Source organism: Callorhinus ursinus, unplaced genomic scaffold, assembly GCF_003265705.2.
Source record: "Callorhinus ursinus isolate GAN/ISIS: 27379988/994484 unplaced genomic scaffold, GSC_fseal_2.0 scaffold6, whole genome shotgun sequence".
In the NCBI taxonomy this organism is placed as follows: Eukaryota; Metazoa; Chordata; class Mammalia; order Carnivora; family Otariidae; genus Callorhinus; species Callorhinus ursinus.
Genome location: NW_027397068.1, coordinates 71,191,721 through 71,205,811, shown reverse-complemented (window position 1 = coordinate 71,205,811; position 14,091 = coordinate 71,191,721). Strand labels below are relative to the sequence as shown.

General features: G+C 53.5%; 1 protein-coding gene across 5 annotated transcripts in view; it reads right to left on the bottom strand.

Annotated features, from left to right (window-relative positions):
* Positions 1-14,091, bottom strand: part of SYNJ2 (synaptojanin 2) — a 102,746-nt gene that overhangs the window by 66,249 nt on the left and 22,406 nt on the right. For 4 of the 5 annotated variants that reach the window (XM_073894155.1, XM_073894157.1, XM_073894158.1 and 1 more), the window contains exon 2: positions 8,997-9,083. In XM_073894155.1, the coding sequence (XP_073750256.1) occupies positions 8,997-9,083 (87 nt within the window). The remainder of the gene's footprint in view (positions 1-8,996; positions 9,084-14,091) is intronic. The other variant, XM_073894156.1, reaches the window with a different exon arrangement.

Below are 14,091 nucleotides of genomic sequence, written 5' to 3'. Positions count from 1 at the left end.
TCATCAGGGCCACCGTAGCTCAGCCCCTCCTTTCCAGGAGAACTCCTCTAGGGGAGCCTGCCCTGCTCTCCCAAGACATTGCTATGTGCCCCTCCTACAGGCCAACGGCATCCCTGTTAGCCCGCATAGACGCAAAGCTAACAACCTCGCTCCCATCTGGGTCCCCCAGTAGATTGGGGGTCTCTTAGGGCCAGGACTCTGCTTCATTGTTCCGTCACAGCACTGCACATGGCAGATGTTTGAGGAATACTTCCTACCTGAGCCCCCCACTCCCCACGAAATGATTACCCCTACCACTGCCCACCTGGTTGCCAGAAGAATGAGGCAACCCCTCCGGGAACCCCACCACACCGTCCGTGGCTGCCTTCTCTGCCGCACCCCCCACTGCACAGGTGCTGGCAAGCACATGCTGTGGGAGTCAGGGGTGCATGGCGAGGCTCTGCTGTGGCGACAGCAGGGACGGTGGCCCTGCTCTGTTTCAGGAGAGGGCCTGAGAGATCACTGGGGGGACCACCCGGCCTTCAGGAGCTGGCGTGGTTCTGGTCCCGAGGACATTCTTCCCACCCTGCTGAGCTTTGAAGGACCTGCTCCCAGCAAGATCCATTCCCAATGGTCAGAGGTCATTATCGGGAGCCATGGTGGCCAACATTTCAGACACTCTGATAAAAGACCCTTCAGTTCCTAGTGCTCATTGTGTCCCCCCCCCCCACTCCCTCCTCACACTTGATAAGAAGAAGGGTGCTGCTCGGGGCCAGGACACGTCTGGGTTTTTCTTAAAGATGCCTTCCTCCAATAACTAGGTCACTAATCCTACCAATCCTTGTTGGGTAGGGGAGAACCAATGAGGCGACCATATTGGCTCATATCCCACCTCCCCAGGCAGATGACCAGGAAACTAATGCAACTACTTTAAAGAATAAGACAGTTATGCTGTGGACAGTGATCAGGGTCGGGGGGCTGAGTTTCTTAAGCAGGATAAGTGTCATTTCTGGAAGACAGGTGGGGTTTGTGTGGGCTTGATGTCCCCGAATTATAGCCCCACAAACACAAACTGGCCCATAGCCTGTGCTCGAACCAATGCCCAGGCATCCCCTCTGCCTCTGTCGATGTGCTCAGAGCAGGGAAAGCGGAGTTCAAGAACAGTCAGAGGCGTGGCCGGGGGACAGCCCCTGCGGGCTAGGCTGCGAGCCCCAGAGGGGATTCAATACAGAGTGCGGTCAAGGAGAAGCGTGGAAAACTAAGTCTCTCCACCCAAGTTGTGGAGTGGATTTCGAGCAGCACTTCCTCAACAGCCCCTGCGTGGGGGGGACTGAGTCCCTGGCAAGAGTCCCAGGCGGCTCTGAAGACAGTAGGCATTTCCTGTGCAGGGCAGTGGCCCGGGGGAGGCTCAGGAGGGGCGGCTGCAGCAGGCATGAAACACTCTTAAAATAAATGAGAACTGGAGCTCCTGAGTCCTGGGACGAGGGGCTCAGGGGAAGGCACGGGTAAATCTTTAAAAAGCCACCATAGGAGCGCACTGGAACCAAGCACTTTGATGACAATGGACTCTCAGGTCCTGGTGCTTCCCGGGCACCAGACACTGTTCCGTGACCTTCCTCTCAACAAGCCCACGGAGGGGGGGGCGGGTACCACTCTTAGCTCCATTTCACAGAGGGGCAGCTGGAGGCACAGAGAGGTTAAGAAGCCTGCCCAAGGTGACCCAGCGGGGGAGCGGGGATTTGAACCCACTTTCGGGCTCTAGCGCCTGGGCAAGTTACTCAGGCCAAGTCTGCTTCCAGAGCCGGCGCTCTTTACCTAGATCCTCGCTGAAGGATGGGCCACGTGCCTGACGAGGCTGCCATTTCACACGCGAGGGACTGTCCCCGGGGGGAGCTGAATCATCTGCCCAAGTGCGCGGCTAGTCTGTGTTGGACCCACAGTGCAAAGGTGGTGGGTGTCACCTCCCCGGCTCCCTCGGGCCCCCAGGTCTGGCGGTCTCCAGTCCCACTGGCTTACTGTCTCACTAGGGGTGTGGCTGACTAACGCACCACTTGCTCATCTGACGCCACGAGCTTTCATCATTAGCTTAAACGGTTGTGAATAATATATTTTCCACAATATCCTAAATATTGACATGTAAAAATAAAACTGTTGTGGGCCTCTTTACCAGGATCCAGTAGAATCTAGACTCTGGTTTGATCAAGGAATGCATGAATAAGTTCTTCTTTAACAGATGGGATTTTCCTCGTATTTCCATTCCACGTCCCCCCAGAATTTCATCCTAATGTCACATATTTTGTGCTTCTGTGTCTCTTGATCCTACAGTGCAGCAGTTTGATCCTAACGCTCAAAGTGTTTAAAAGACTTGAGTTATCATTGCAATGATTTTTAGTACAAAATTGGTCAAACACTATAAACACAATGCTTTGCTAAACAGTAATTTAACATAAAAAATATAAAGATTTGTTGGGAAGGTGGATGGGACCTCTGGTTCATATATCCACAGATAAGTATTACTTATTAATGGAATGAAACTAGATCCTCTACCAAGTCTAGTTCTGTTTTTCATTTTTACAGATGTGAACACTAAGAAACCTTGCTCTTAGTGTTCACAGTGTTCGCCGGGCCTCAGAGAACAATGCGCCAGACGGCCTAGGAACAGAAAGGGCTTCATTATAGAAATGTTGCCCAATCACTCTTCAACGTCCTTCTGAGTTACCTGTTAAAAAAAAAAAAAAATCACAAAATCTATCCATCAAATTACTATCAGTGCCGTCAGCTGATAGCCCACTGACGTTCTCCTCCAGTTTTGTCAAAAGCCAACCGCTGGCTGTTCCCTGACTTGTTAAACCAAATGTCACCCAGGCACCGAGGTGACATGCTGCCTCCCCAGAGCCAACAACAGTAGGGGGAACCGGCCCTCTGTTTGGCATCTGTAGGTATCTGCCTCCCAGAGCCACACACCATGGTACGATTCTGGAGGCAGGAGAAGGTCAGGTGCAAGGGGATGGAAGAGAATGAGAAACGACCCCTCATCACAGGGACATTCTTAGGCAAACCAAGGAGGTGAGGACCGAGGAACTGTTCTCCTCAGAACTGACCAAGTCCGCGTGCCGTGGACGGCCTCTGTGACCTCAGAGGAACTGCGCCGGGCCACGGCCTCTCCGGGAAGGGGACCCGGCCCTCCACAGCCCGGCGCGTGGCTTCCTGTCACTCCAGTCCTGGCATGACTCCCCCTCCCCCATCTTGTCTAGCAACCTTGGATGCGCTCCATGTACTACAGATTGTAAGGGAAGCGTCCTGATTCAAGTCCAGCACCAGATTGTGGGGTGGGGGTGGGGGGTCACTGCCCCCTGGCCTACCTGTCAGCAGGTGTCTCTAGGGGCTAACAGTGGGGCTGGGGGGACTCACCCGCCCCAGGTGTGGAGGATGTCCCCTCGGGCGCTCACCTTGCACACAAGACCTAGGCTTTGATTTTAGTAAGGCAGGATCAGTTTCCTCCCAGCCAAGAATACCAGGCCTGGGGTGGGGTCCCAGAAGTCATTAGTCAAGGCTGACTGAGTCCAGGGGCTTAAAACCAGAAAGGATCTTCTAGCAAGGGGAAGACAAAACTCAAACTTGCTTTGGCCTCAGCAGCTGAGGCTCTGGCCTCTGCACACCTCTACCGGCCTGTGGGGCCTCCGGCCAGTCTCCTACCCTCTCTGGGCCTCAGAGAACCATGCGCCAGACGGCCTCTGTGTCCCTTCCAGCTCGGGGGAACTCTGGTTCCAGGGCTCTGGCCAAAGCAAGAGCACGCCTGGGTCAGAGGTCGCTGGCCGCAGTTAGGGGAGGTGACAGGGAGGACAAGCAACAGGTCACAGGCCCAAAGACACACCAGACCGGGAAGGGATCACACACACACACGGGGACACATACACCACTCCAGAGGACAGGAGGCTCAGGGTGCAGACCAGTCCCGCAGCCTGCGCAGGCAGGGTGGGGAAATGGGAGGCGACCACCCCAATATGTATTGTTCAGTGGGGCTGGGGTCTCAGTTTGGGAAGATAACAAGAGTTCTAGAGACAGATGGTTGTACAACAATGTACATGTCCTTAGTGCTACGAAACTGTCCACTTTAAATTGGTTACAGGGGTTAAGTTTTTAGCTTCTATTTTATCCCACACACAACAACCTCAGAGACCTCAATGTCGATTTAGAAATTCTCTCCCTCGAGAGGGCTGCCTTCAAAACCCAACTCCGACGCCCAGCTGCCCCCAAGCCCCCGAGCCCTGCAGCAACGGGGTCCGTGTCTTGTCGCGCTGTGGCCGTTTGTCATCTGGCTGGAAAGGGCTGGCGCTAGGAGCACCGTGAGTCACGCGCACACACAATGCCGTTTGTGCGGGGACAATGCTGGGTGTGTCCTGGCTGCCGGGACCCCTGCTTCCCCTGCACTGGCACTTCTCTGTTGGCTCAGCCTTGGAGATCGCCCCCTGGCCAGGTTCATGCCAATCTCAACGCTGTGCTGCCTAAAGACCCCCTTCTCGATACTGCCTGTACAGGACACTCTCATACTTTAAGGCCGTAGACACAGGACTCAGGAGCTCTAGGCTAGCCCACCCACGGAGTGGAGGGGCCCCATACCAGCCAGCTCGGAGTTCTAAATACCCTGCACCCAAGTGGCGCAGTTTCAAGGATCTTTCACCTTCCCTTTCCAGAACGTGAAAGTGGCAGCTTACACAGGCTCATGGGAGCCAGCTGTGCCCATCTGTCCCCAACTCTGAGCGGTAGCCTGAAATCCGCCAGGGGTGGGTTAGCTACACCATGGAAACCAGCAGACGCTTCATATCAGGGCTGTGTTGCCCCCAGAGAGCTGGATGTCCAGTATTTACCAGCACACCACTGGATGTAGGTCGTAAATGATCCTAAGACTGATGAAGGCCACATCATTTCAAGACTTTCTAGGGAATACTGCATACCCCGAATCTCAGGACTAAAGACAATCACATTTCTCTCTCCAGAGACTTTTCATTTTGTAGTGACTGCCCAGCAGTGAGCCCTCCGCTAGCCTGTGCAGATTAATCACCCACCAGGACTCAGTGCCCTGACCCCTACCCCACACCTCCTTCTCCCAGAGGGACCCCTCTGCAGGCCAGCCCCCTTGCCCTCGGTACCCACGTTCAGACCAGGTTTATTCTCCCCTATAAATCTCTTAGGAATTATGTAATATAGATGTGAGGCAGCTTTCCTGGTTTTGCAGGTGGGAATACAGCCCTAGAGAGATTAATAATATAGAAAGTGAGTCTGTTGTGAAGCTAGAACTAGAATCTAGGAGGGCTGTCCTGTACAGTTTCACAGGCTGCGCACTACACAACTCCAGAAGACCTGATTCATTATAGACCTCACTGTGTTCAATCCTTGAGGCTATGAAATAGGGAGGCCGTGAGAGCTTAGGTTAAAAGGGAGCTAAATTCCTGTAATCGTTGCGATAAATCCTTTCGAGCACTATACCCTCACTTTCTATGCTTTGTATCATGTGTGCATCAGGAAGCCCGACTCCCCGGCTAATTGTGGGGGCTCCACCCCCTTCCTGCTGGCATTTCAGGGAGGAAGGAGGGACTTATGGTCTTTATGAAAACCTAGGAACATGAGATAAAGCTTTTATGTAATTTTTGTGCACGTTTCTTAATTTCTAACATGAAAAAGCTATCTTCACTTAGATTGAAATTCAACAACCCGCAACTGTGGAAAGTGCCAAGATGTCCATCGACAGATGAATGGATAAAGAAGAGGTGGTATATATACACAGTGGAATATTATGCAGCCATCAAAAGGAACGAGATCTTGCCATTTGCAACGACGTGGATGGAACTGGAGGGTGTTATGCTGAGTGAAATAAGTCAATCAGAGAAAGACATGTATCACATGACCTCACTGATGTGAGGAATTCTTAATCTCAGGAAACAAACTGAGGGTTGCTGGAGTGGTGGTGGGGTGGGAGGGATGGGGTTGCTGGGTGATAGACATTGGGGAGGGTATGTGCTATGGTGAGCACCGTGAATTGTGCAAGACTGTTGAATCACAGATCTGTACCTCTGAAACAAATAATGCAACATACGTTAAGAAAAAAGAAAAAGATAGCAGGAGGGGAAGAATGAAGGGGGGTAAATTGGAGGGGGAGACGAACCATGAGAGACGATGGACTCTGAAAAACAAACTGAGGGTTCAGAGGGGAGGGGGTGGGGGGATGGGTCAGCCTGGTGACGGGTATTAAAGAGGGCACGTTCTGCGTGGAGCACTGGGTGTTACGCACAAACAACGCATCATGGAACACTACATCAAAAACTAATGATGTCGATTAACATAACAATAAAAAATTAAAGGACAAAACAAAAAAGAAATTCGACAACTTGCCCCTGTTACAAGCCTAAGGGGAAGTCTCTTTCTTTGTACAGAGACCCTCAGCCTAACAAAGTCAAAAGGGAGGCCCATCCCCAACTGGTTTTTCACTCTGCACTGCCCAACACCCTCAAAAGCTGAGGCGAAACACGATAGCTCTGGGCCGGGAACTTGCAGCAGGAAAAGAAAATCAAGTTAAAACCACGTACTCCTTCATGTAACCAAAGGGGGTTTAAAAAACTGCACGATAAGGCCCAGCCCTTCCATCCATCCTTCATATACCCTAGGACTCTTTCAGGAATGTGTTGAAAACAGGCCAAAGAATCCTGACATTCCAAAACTCGAAGTCATCCTCACCCCCTCGGGGAGAGTTATGGCAGCCCCCCCTGGAGGGCGACTCTACTCTGGCAGGCGGGGCTGGGGGTACTCAGAGGATGGGAGAAATAGGGGCTGGGGACCTAACGGCCCTCCACACCAGGGCCATGCCTGCTTGCTTGCAGCCCCCGGAGGCTGTGCGCGCTCACTCCTCGGGGGAGGGGTGGGTGGGTGGCACTGGCTGCAGGAAGGGAGCAGGGCCTTGCCCCGGGGTCGGGTGACGGGGGGGGGGGGGGGGGGAAGGGGGACAGCTCCCCAGCAGGTGGTCACCTCTCCACATCCTGCCCTGGGGTGATTCCACGGAAGCCTGCCCTGACCCTGGGCCAGATGCCCCACAGCCACTCTGGCAATATTTCTCAGGGTTAAAGGCAGAAGTGTAGCTAGGATTCAGACTGGGGAGCTGTTAAGAGCAACTCCCTGCAGCCAACCTCAGATCATAGTCCAGGGAAAGGACACTTTCCTCTGGGATGATGGAAATGTACTGCTCTTCCTGTCCTTGGAAGCGCAACCTTTTCTGCCCCCTTTCAAGACAGAACAGCCCAGTGGTTGACAACAACCCCAGGTTACCCCCTTGAGAACTGCCTGACCTTGGCCAAGCTGTGTCCCTGCGCAAAATCCAGGTCTCAGTCAGATGCAAAACAGATCACTGATTCATGTAGCAGAAAACCATCGCCGGTTATAACTGTAAGATGTCAACAGTGGTAACACATCCTAAGAGCCAAGACACTAAAATGTAAAAAAAAGTCACAGAATAGACAAAATACAGCACTTAAGTTTTCTGAGCTTCTCTGTGTGGGGAAACAGGAACAGGCACCCACCTCTCGTGTTGGGAGAGCCGAGTTACCATGTTAAAACAGTGCCTGGCACAGAGTACACGCTGTGGAAGGTTAGCTGGCTTCCTCACATCATCGCCACGGAGGCAAGGGCCACAGGAAATTTTTGTAACCTCGTTAAAATCACTGTGGGGAAAAGTCCCACAGAAAACTGTGGCAGGCAGCATGTTTTCAGGGAAAAAGCAAGTGTACGGAGGCAGCCCAGTCCGGGTTTGAATCCTAGCTACTCTTCTTCCCCGAGGCAATGACTTTACCCCTCTGAGCCTGTTGCCGTTACTAGGAGCAGTGGGAAAGACACCCAGCATCATATTGGCTTATTTTTAGGATTAAATAAGTTACTGCATAGCTAGCCCCGGACACAAAACAGACATTGAATGCATGCATGTTGTCATATGGCTACTGAATGCTTTTCCTACACATTATTTGAAAATGATCAGCATCAGAGTTCAGGAAACCCCATCCCCTGAAAGAAAAGCCCCAGAAGAGTAGTGACAAACAACAGTGCCATTCTGTTGGCTAAAAAACCCCTCAGTCTGGGGACACAGCTGCTGTGGGACACGTGCAGCCCTAACATGCTCGGTTTGGGGAAAAGCCATGCGCCCGAATCTGGTCCACTCCCAGCCATTCTCATTCTGGGGAGCAGGGCTGAGAATGAGGGATGTCACCTGTGCTCTGGCCTGGGCCCTAAACGTCCCTGGAGACGCTGGGTCCAGCCAACATAAATGTGGTGGCGCAAAGAGGAGGAAGGAAAGGGTGGCCACAGACCCTGAAGTCCAGGGGCACAGAGGTGGCAACACAGGGGCCCCACCAAAGGCTGCGACCCCCAGTAGCAGCCCAGCTGGCAGCTCAGCCCCGAGGGTCTCATAGGAGCAAGGATGCCTGCTTGTTCCTGTGAGTTCTCAGCCTTTTCAAAGTCAGACCACACGGCCCATTTTTCAAATGCCCCCCGCCCCCGATGATCGATGGCAGGTGCTGGGGGCTCTCCTTGCCAACATGCACGCCCAGTCCCGGCTCTTCTCCACGCCACCCCTGTGAGTCCGGGGGCTTCTGACCTCCCGCATCCACCCTTTCTACAGTACAGATCCCTTGGAAATGATAAACAGCCCCCTGGGGGGACCCCCCACACACACACACCCAACTTTGGAAGAACTCAGGTCCTGGAGGGCAAACAAGGAAGGTGAGCTTCCTTCGTACACATTCTCCTCCTCCCGCCAGCACAGACAGGTGAGAATCGGGCTGCGTTCACCTTGACCACCTCCCCAGCATGGAGGAGCGGGCTCAGCAAAATAAAGAGACATTTTAGAAGATCCGAACAGCTAAAATAAAACGCCTAAATCCGGCAGTCTTTCCAAACAAATGCAGGAGAGGCTCTGGCCCAGGAAGTCTAGCAGCAGCAGACGTTCTGACAGTTGATCTGTGTGAACGGGTACTTACCAGATCTTACCCTGAGCTCCCCCAAGCAGCCATAAGCGTCCGTGAGTTTTCCATACTGGCCTTTAATGACCTCCTTCTCTTCCGGAGCTGAGATAGAAACACATCACAGACAACATCAGCCTGGGTCTCCTGTGGGGTTCATTCACTGCAGCCTTCCCATCTGGCTCTCCACCCACTCGAAAAAGAAAAGCAGAGACAATAGCTCGGCCTCAAGTAATGTATGTGGAGGTTTTAGGACTAGCGAATCACCGAGCTGCAGAGATTTAGACCTTCCCACAAAAAGCTTGCTCTCTGAAAGCGCCCACAGCTCCCTGGCGGCTGGGGAGGGTGAGGGAGAGGAGGTGCTGAGGTTCGAGCCAGGAGCAGGTGCCTCAGGCCCAGCCCTGGCTGCAGACTCAGAAGCAGGAGTGAGTCATTGTTACCTGGTGGGGAGGACCTTCCTTCCTAAACATTGTTCACTGGAGGCTCGTCCTGCGAGTGCCCACCTGCCCGCAGGGACCTGCTAACTAACATACAGGGGAGGCTGCGCAGAAGGCCCCTGTGTCCCGAGTACCCCGGGCCTGGGCCCGAGGCATCCCCCTGGCAAGCTGCAGGAGCAGAGCCCCCAGGGTCTTCAGCAGTTACCACCAGGGCCCGGGACGAGACACGGCCTCAGCAGAAAGCAAGAGAAGAAAGCTGACCTGACAGAGGGAAGGACCCTTTGGAACCAGGAGCCCTTGACCTTCAAGGGCACCAGAGACCCATCTGGCACGGACGGCGGCAGGCCCTTGGACCGTTCCTCTGAAGAATGTTTCTATGTGCAGAGAACGAAATAGGAACCCGATGAACCCTCAAAGGAGGGCATGGCAGACAGCATTAGGGAGATTCACTAGGAGAGCAGTCACCCTGCCTCTGATTTACTGTGACAGATGGGCTCTTAATCCGTGGCGACAGAGGAAGGCCCAGCCGACACTGCAGCTTCACGGGGGAGCGTCTGGGGGGATCTATACAACCCACAACTGTGTGCAAATTTTTGGCTGTATTTTTTTATGATGCTTGGAGCCACTGTTTTTGTCAGAATGGCAAAGGAGTTAGTACCCTGAAGAGGTTAAGAACCAGTTTACTAAGTCACATTTCTCCCCAGTGCTCACAGGAATTGTTCTGATTGCTTAGGGTGTTGGGGGGGCAAGGGGGCATAGTAACCTAAAGCTAACTATGAGAAGGACTGGGGGGCCGTCCCACCCACTCCCTCCACCGGTTCGGAGAAGGGGCAGCCGCGCGTCATTCACTCGTCCCCCTGCTGCAGCTGTGGTAACAAACGACCAGACCCACTGGCTCAAAACAACACGCATCTGTGAGCTGACAACTGTGCAGGTCAGAGTCTCCGAAATGGGTTCTCCTGGGTTAAAATCCATGTTGGCAGGATTGCATTCCTCTGGAAGCTCTAGGAAAGAACCTGTTTCCTGGCATTTCTCAGCATCTCGAGCCCCGCTGTGTTCCTGGGCTCCTGTCCCCCGCCCACCCCCTTCATAGCCGGTGATGGCCTCACTCTGGTCTCTGCTCCCACCTTTACTTCTCATTCTCTCCCCCTCTCCTGCTTCCCTTCTCCCTCTTTTTTTTTTTTTAATTGTATTTATTTATTTGAGAGAAAGAATGAGCGGGGGCAGGGGCAGGAGGAGAGGCAGAGGGAGAAGCAGGCTCCCCGCGGAGCAGGGAGCCCGATGCGGGGCTCGATCCCAGGACCCTGGGACCACGACCTGAGCCGAAGGCAGACGCTTAAGGCCTGAGCCACCCAGGCGCCCCCCTCCTCCCTCTTTTAAGGGCCCTTATGAGTACACTGGGCCCACCCAGGTAACCCAGGTAACCCAGGACAATCTCCCCATGTCAATCCCCTTAACTTAATCAAATCTGCAAAGTCCCTCTTGCCACGCAAAGTAACAGCCACAAGGACTAATGACTGACATCCGAGGGGTGCACAGGCGGCTATAACCCATTTCTCGGAAGCCACAGGCCTCCCGCTCCCACAATGATGATGGGTGAGGGGGGGGGCGAGGTAGCCTCTCCACTCCCCGCATCTGCTCCTGGCTGAGATGAACAACATCCTCTGCCCAGACGTGATGGCAAGCCCACTGCGGAGGGCCAGGCACTATGTCCTGTGCCTACAGAGTCCTCCTGGAAATGGGCCTGCGCTCTGGTCTGGGACAGGTCAACCCTGTGAAAGCCTACCCCTGCAGGCCACGGGCATGGACAGCCCGGTGTCTCCCGCACGCAGGTGCTGCAGGCAGAACCAGGATCCCGGCCCTCCTCTCAGGATACATGTTGATAAAGCATGAGAACAATTCTGACCCCAAAATATATATTTCAACCCTTGGAGCTTTACAAAAGCCCTCACACAGAATCCTTAAGCCTTAGGGTCACCCCGTTCTTATTTTGTTAGCCAGCAACAAGGAGGCCTTTGTGCGTTCATTTACCTCTGCAAATCATCCTGACCAAGTAAAACACATCAGGCAACTGCTCGCCGAAGCAAGGTGGTCAGATCCACACTTCAGAGGTGGGAACGTGCCCACGAGGAGAAGCCCTGGAAACTCAACTGGCCACTTGCCCAGCTGGGTGACAGGTGACAAGTGCACACATCACAGCCTGTCACCAGGAACACGAAGCCAATACAAGTAACAAAAGGCTCTTCATCCTCTTATTTAGCAGACAAACAAGCACAACACCCCAGGGCCACCGGGTCCCATTTGAATCCTGTAAGCTACTGCCTTCCCAGCGGAAACCCCTTTCTGCCTGCCACGTGGGAGCCCACAGCAAGTCACTACCTTACTGGCCTCAAGCAACAACACGGGACCATCTCATGGGGCCGAAGGCCAGAAGTCTGCAGCAGGTGTCGGCAGGGCCCGGCCCCCTCTGAAGGCTCCAGGGGACAATTCTTCCCTGCCTCCTCCTGGCTTCTGGTGGGGGCTGTCTGTTCTCAGTGCCCCCCCCCCCCCCCCCCCCCCCCAATTCCCCCCCCTCTCCACCCCTCCTTCCAACCCTCACTGTTTAAGGGGGGACGTTCCACTCCCATAATGTAGCCCTCCCCCCCCCCCCCCGACCCTGCACTCCCAGAGGCCTGGCCTCTCAGGCAGCCTGTTCCCAAATCACCTGACACCCCTGCTTGCCCCCAAACAACTGTATTTCCTCAGTTAGGTTTGAAGAAAGAAGAAATCCATTTTGCTCTTCAAAAGGGAGCTCATAGATTGAACGTCTCCAAGCCCCAGGCAGGTGATGAATGAATGAAGCTGCTGGAGGGGGCCATGAGTGACCAGAGGACACATACCCCCTCTGACGGGGGCAGATGGCCAGTCCCATGCCAGCCCAGTCCCAGCAAGTCTTCGCCAGTTTTTCAAGAGAAATAGGACACTCCTGATTTTTCAGTGTTGGCAACCAATCCAAATTTATTTTAAGCATTGTGTGGGCTGAACACACACCTCTGCAGACTGCATTTGGCCTGCCCATTTGCAACTTCTGTCCTCCCTTAATGTTTCAAAAATAGCCTATTCCTGTCTTTCACACTTTCGTTGCATTTCCTGTAGATTTTTCCATGTTAGAATGCCTTTGCTTCTGCCCCCACTGGCCACAAATTTCCAGCCTTTAAGGAAAGTCCCTTCATTTGCTCCCCACCCTCTTCCTCATCCACCTCTCGCCCCTGGGACGCAGCCATGCGCCCAGCGAACGATGTGCTGAGAGCCTGCCAGGGCTGGCACTGTCCTGGACCCAAATACAGCAGCGAACCAAATGGACAAAAATCCATCTCCAGCAGAGCTGGCCAAGACAGGCATTTGGCAGCGGCAAAGAAGGAATGTGTGTCATGAATGGATGTGAGATGACAGTGGAGGCCAAGCCGGGAGGGGGTGGGAGCCGGGAACAGTGGCACGGGCAAGGCACATCCACAAAGGCAGAGTGGCAGGGCCCACTCAGTGCCAGGTACTGACCGTGCAAGCTTCCTGCCAAGGGGGACAGACAAGCTCAATAAGCACAGTACAGACAGTGATAGGAGCTAAGGAGAAAAAGTGAGCGGGGAAGGGGGTATAAAGTGTGCGGTGTGCGGTGTGTGTGTGTGTGCGCGCGCGAAACTTTACCTACCGTAGTCTAAGACATCACTGCAAGGGTGACTTTCGAACGCAGACTTGAAGGAAATCACAGGGATGGCTGAGTGATTGGGGGGTGGCACTATAGGGCCAGGAGATCATGTGTAAAGGTCCTGAGGCAGAAGCATTCCTGACATATCCAAGGACCAGCAAGGAGATCCATGTCCGACAGAGGAAACAGAGTGGAGGACACATTGTGGAGAGCTTTGTCTGTCATAGAAAGACCTGGGGTTTCACTCTGAGTGAGAGGGAGCCATCGCAGGGTTTTGAGGACCGCTCTGGCTGATATGTTGAGAACAGATCCTAGAGGGGCAGGGGGAAAAGCAAGGAGACCCCTACAATGATCCGGGCAAGAGATGATGCTAGCTTGGACCAGGGTGGTAGCAGTGAGGTGGTGAGAAATAGTCAAATTCTGGATACACACACACACACACACACACACACACACATGCTTTTTTACTCTGAACACTTCTAAAGAAAAATAGAGTACTGGAACAACCCTATGGACCCACACTACCACGTCCCCACCAACTCCCCTGCTACCAGCTCTTGCCCAACCCTGTTCACTCATACCCCCCACCACTCTCCTCTACCTTCCCTCAGTGGGTCTCATAATGTAGGCCTCAGACAATAGGCATCAACCAGCAATAGAAATACAAATGATCGGGGCCATTAAGGCCCTACTGAGTCAGAAACTCTGGCCTTGAGCCACAGAAATCTGTTTTAATGAGTCCTCCAGGTGAAAATCATTGCCCTAGATTATTGTGAGTCAATCCCAACCTTCTTAGCATTTCATCTATAAATACTTTAGAAAGAATCTCTGAAAGATAAAGGCTCCTTTTAAAAATGTAACCACAGGGCGCCTGGGTGGCTCAGTCCATTAAGCGGCTGCCTTCAGCTCAGGTTAGTCCTGGGATGGAGCCCCACATCAGGCTCCCTGCTCAGCGGGGAGCCTGCTTGTGTCTCTCTCTGTCTTGCCCTGTCAA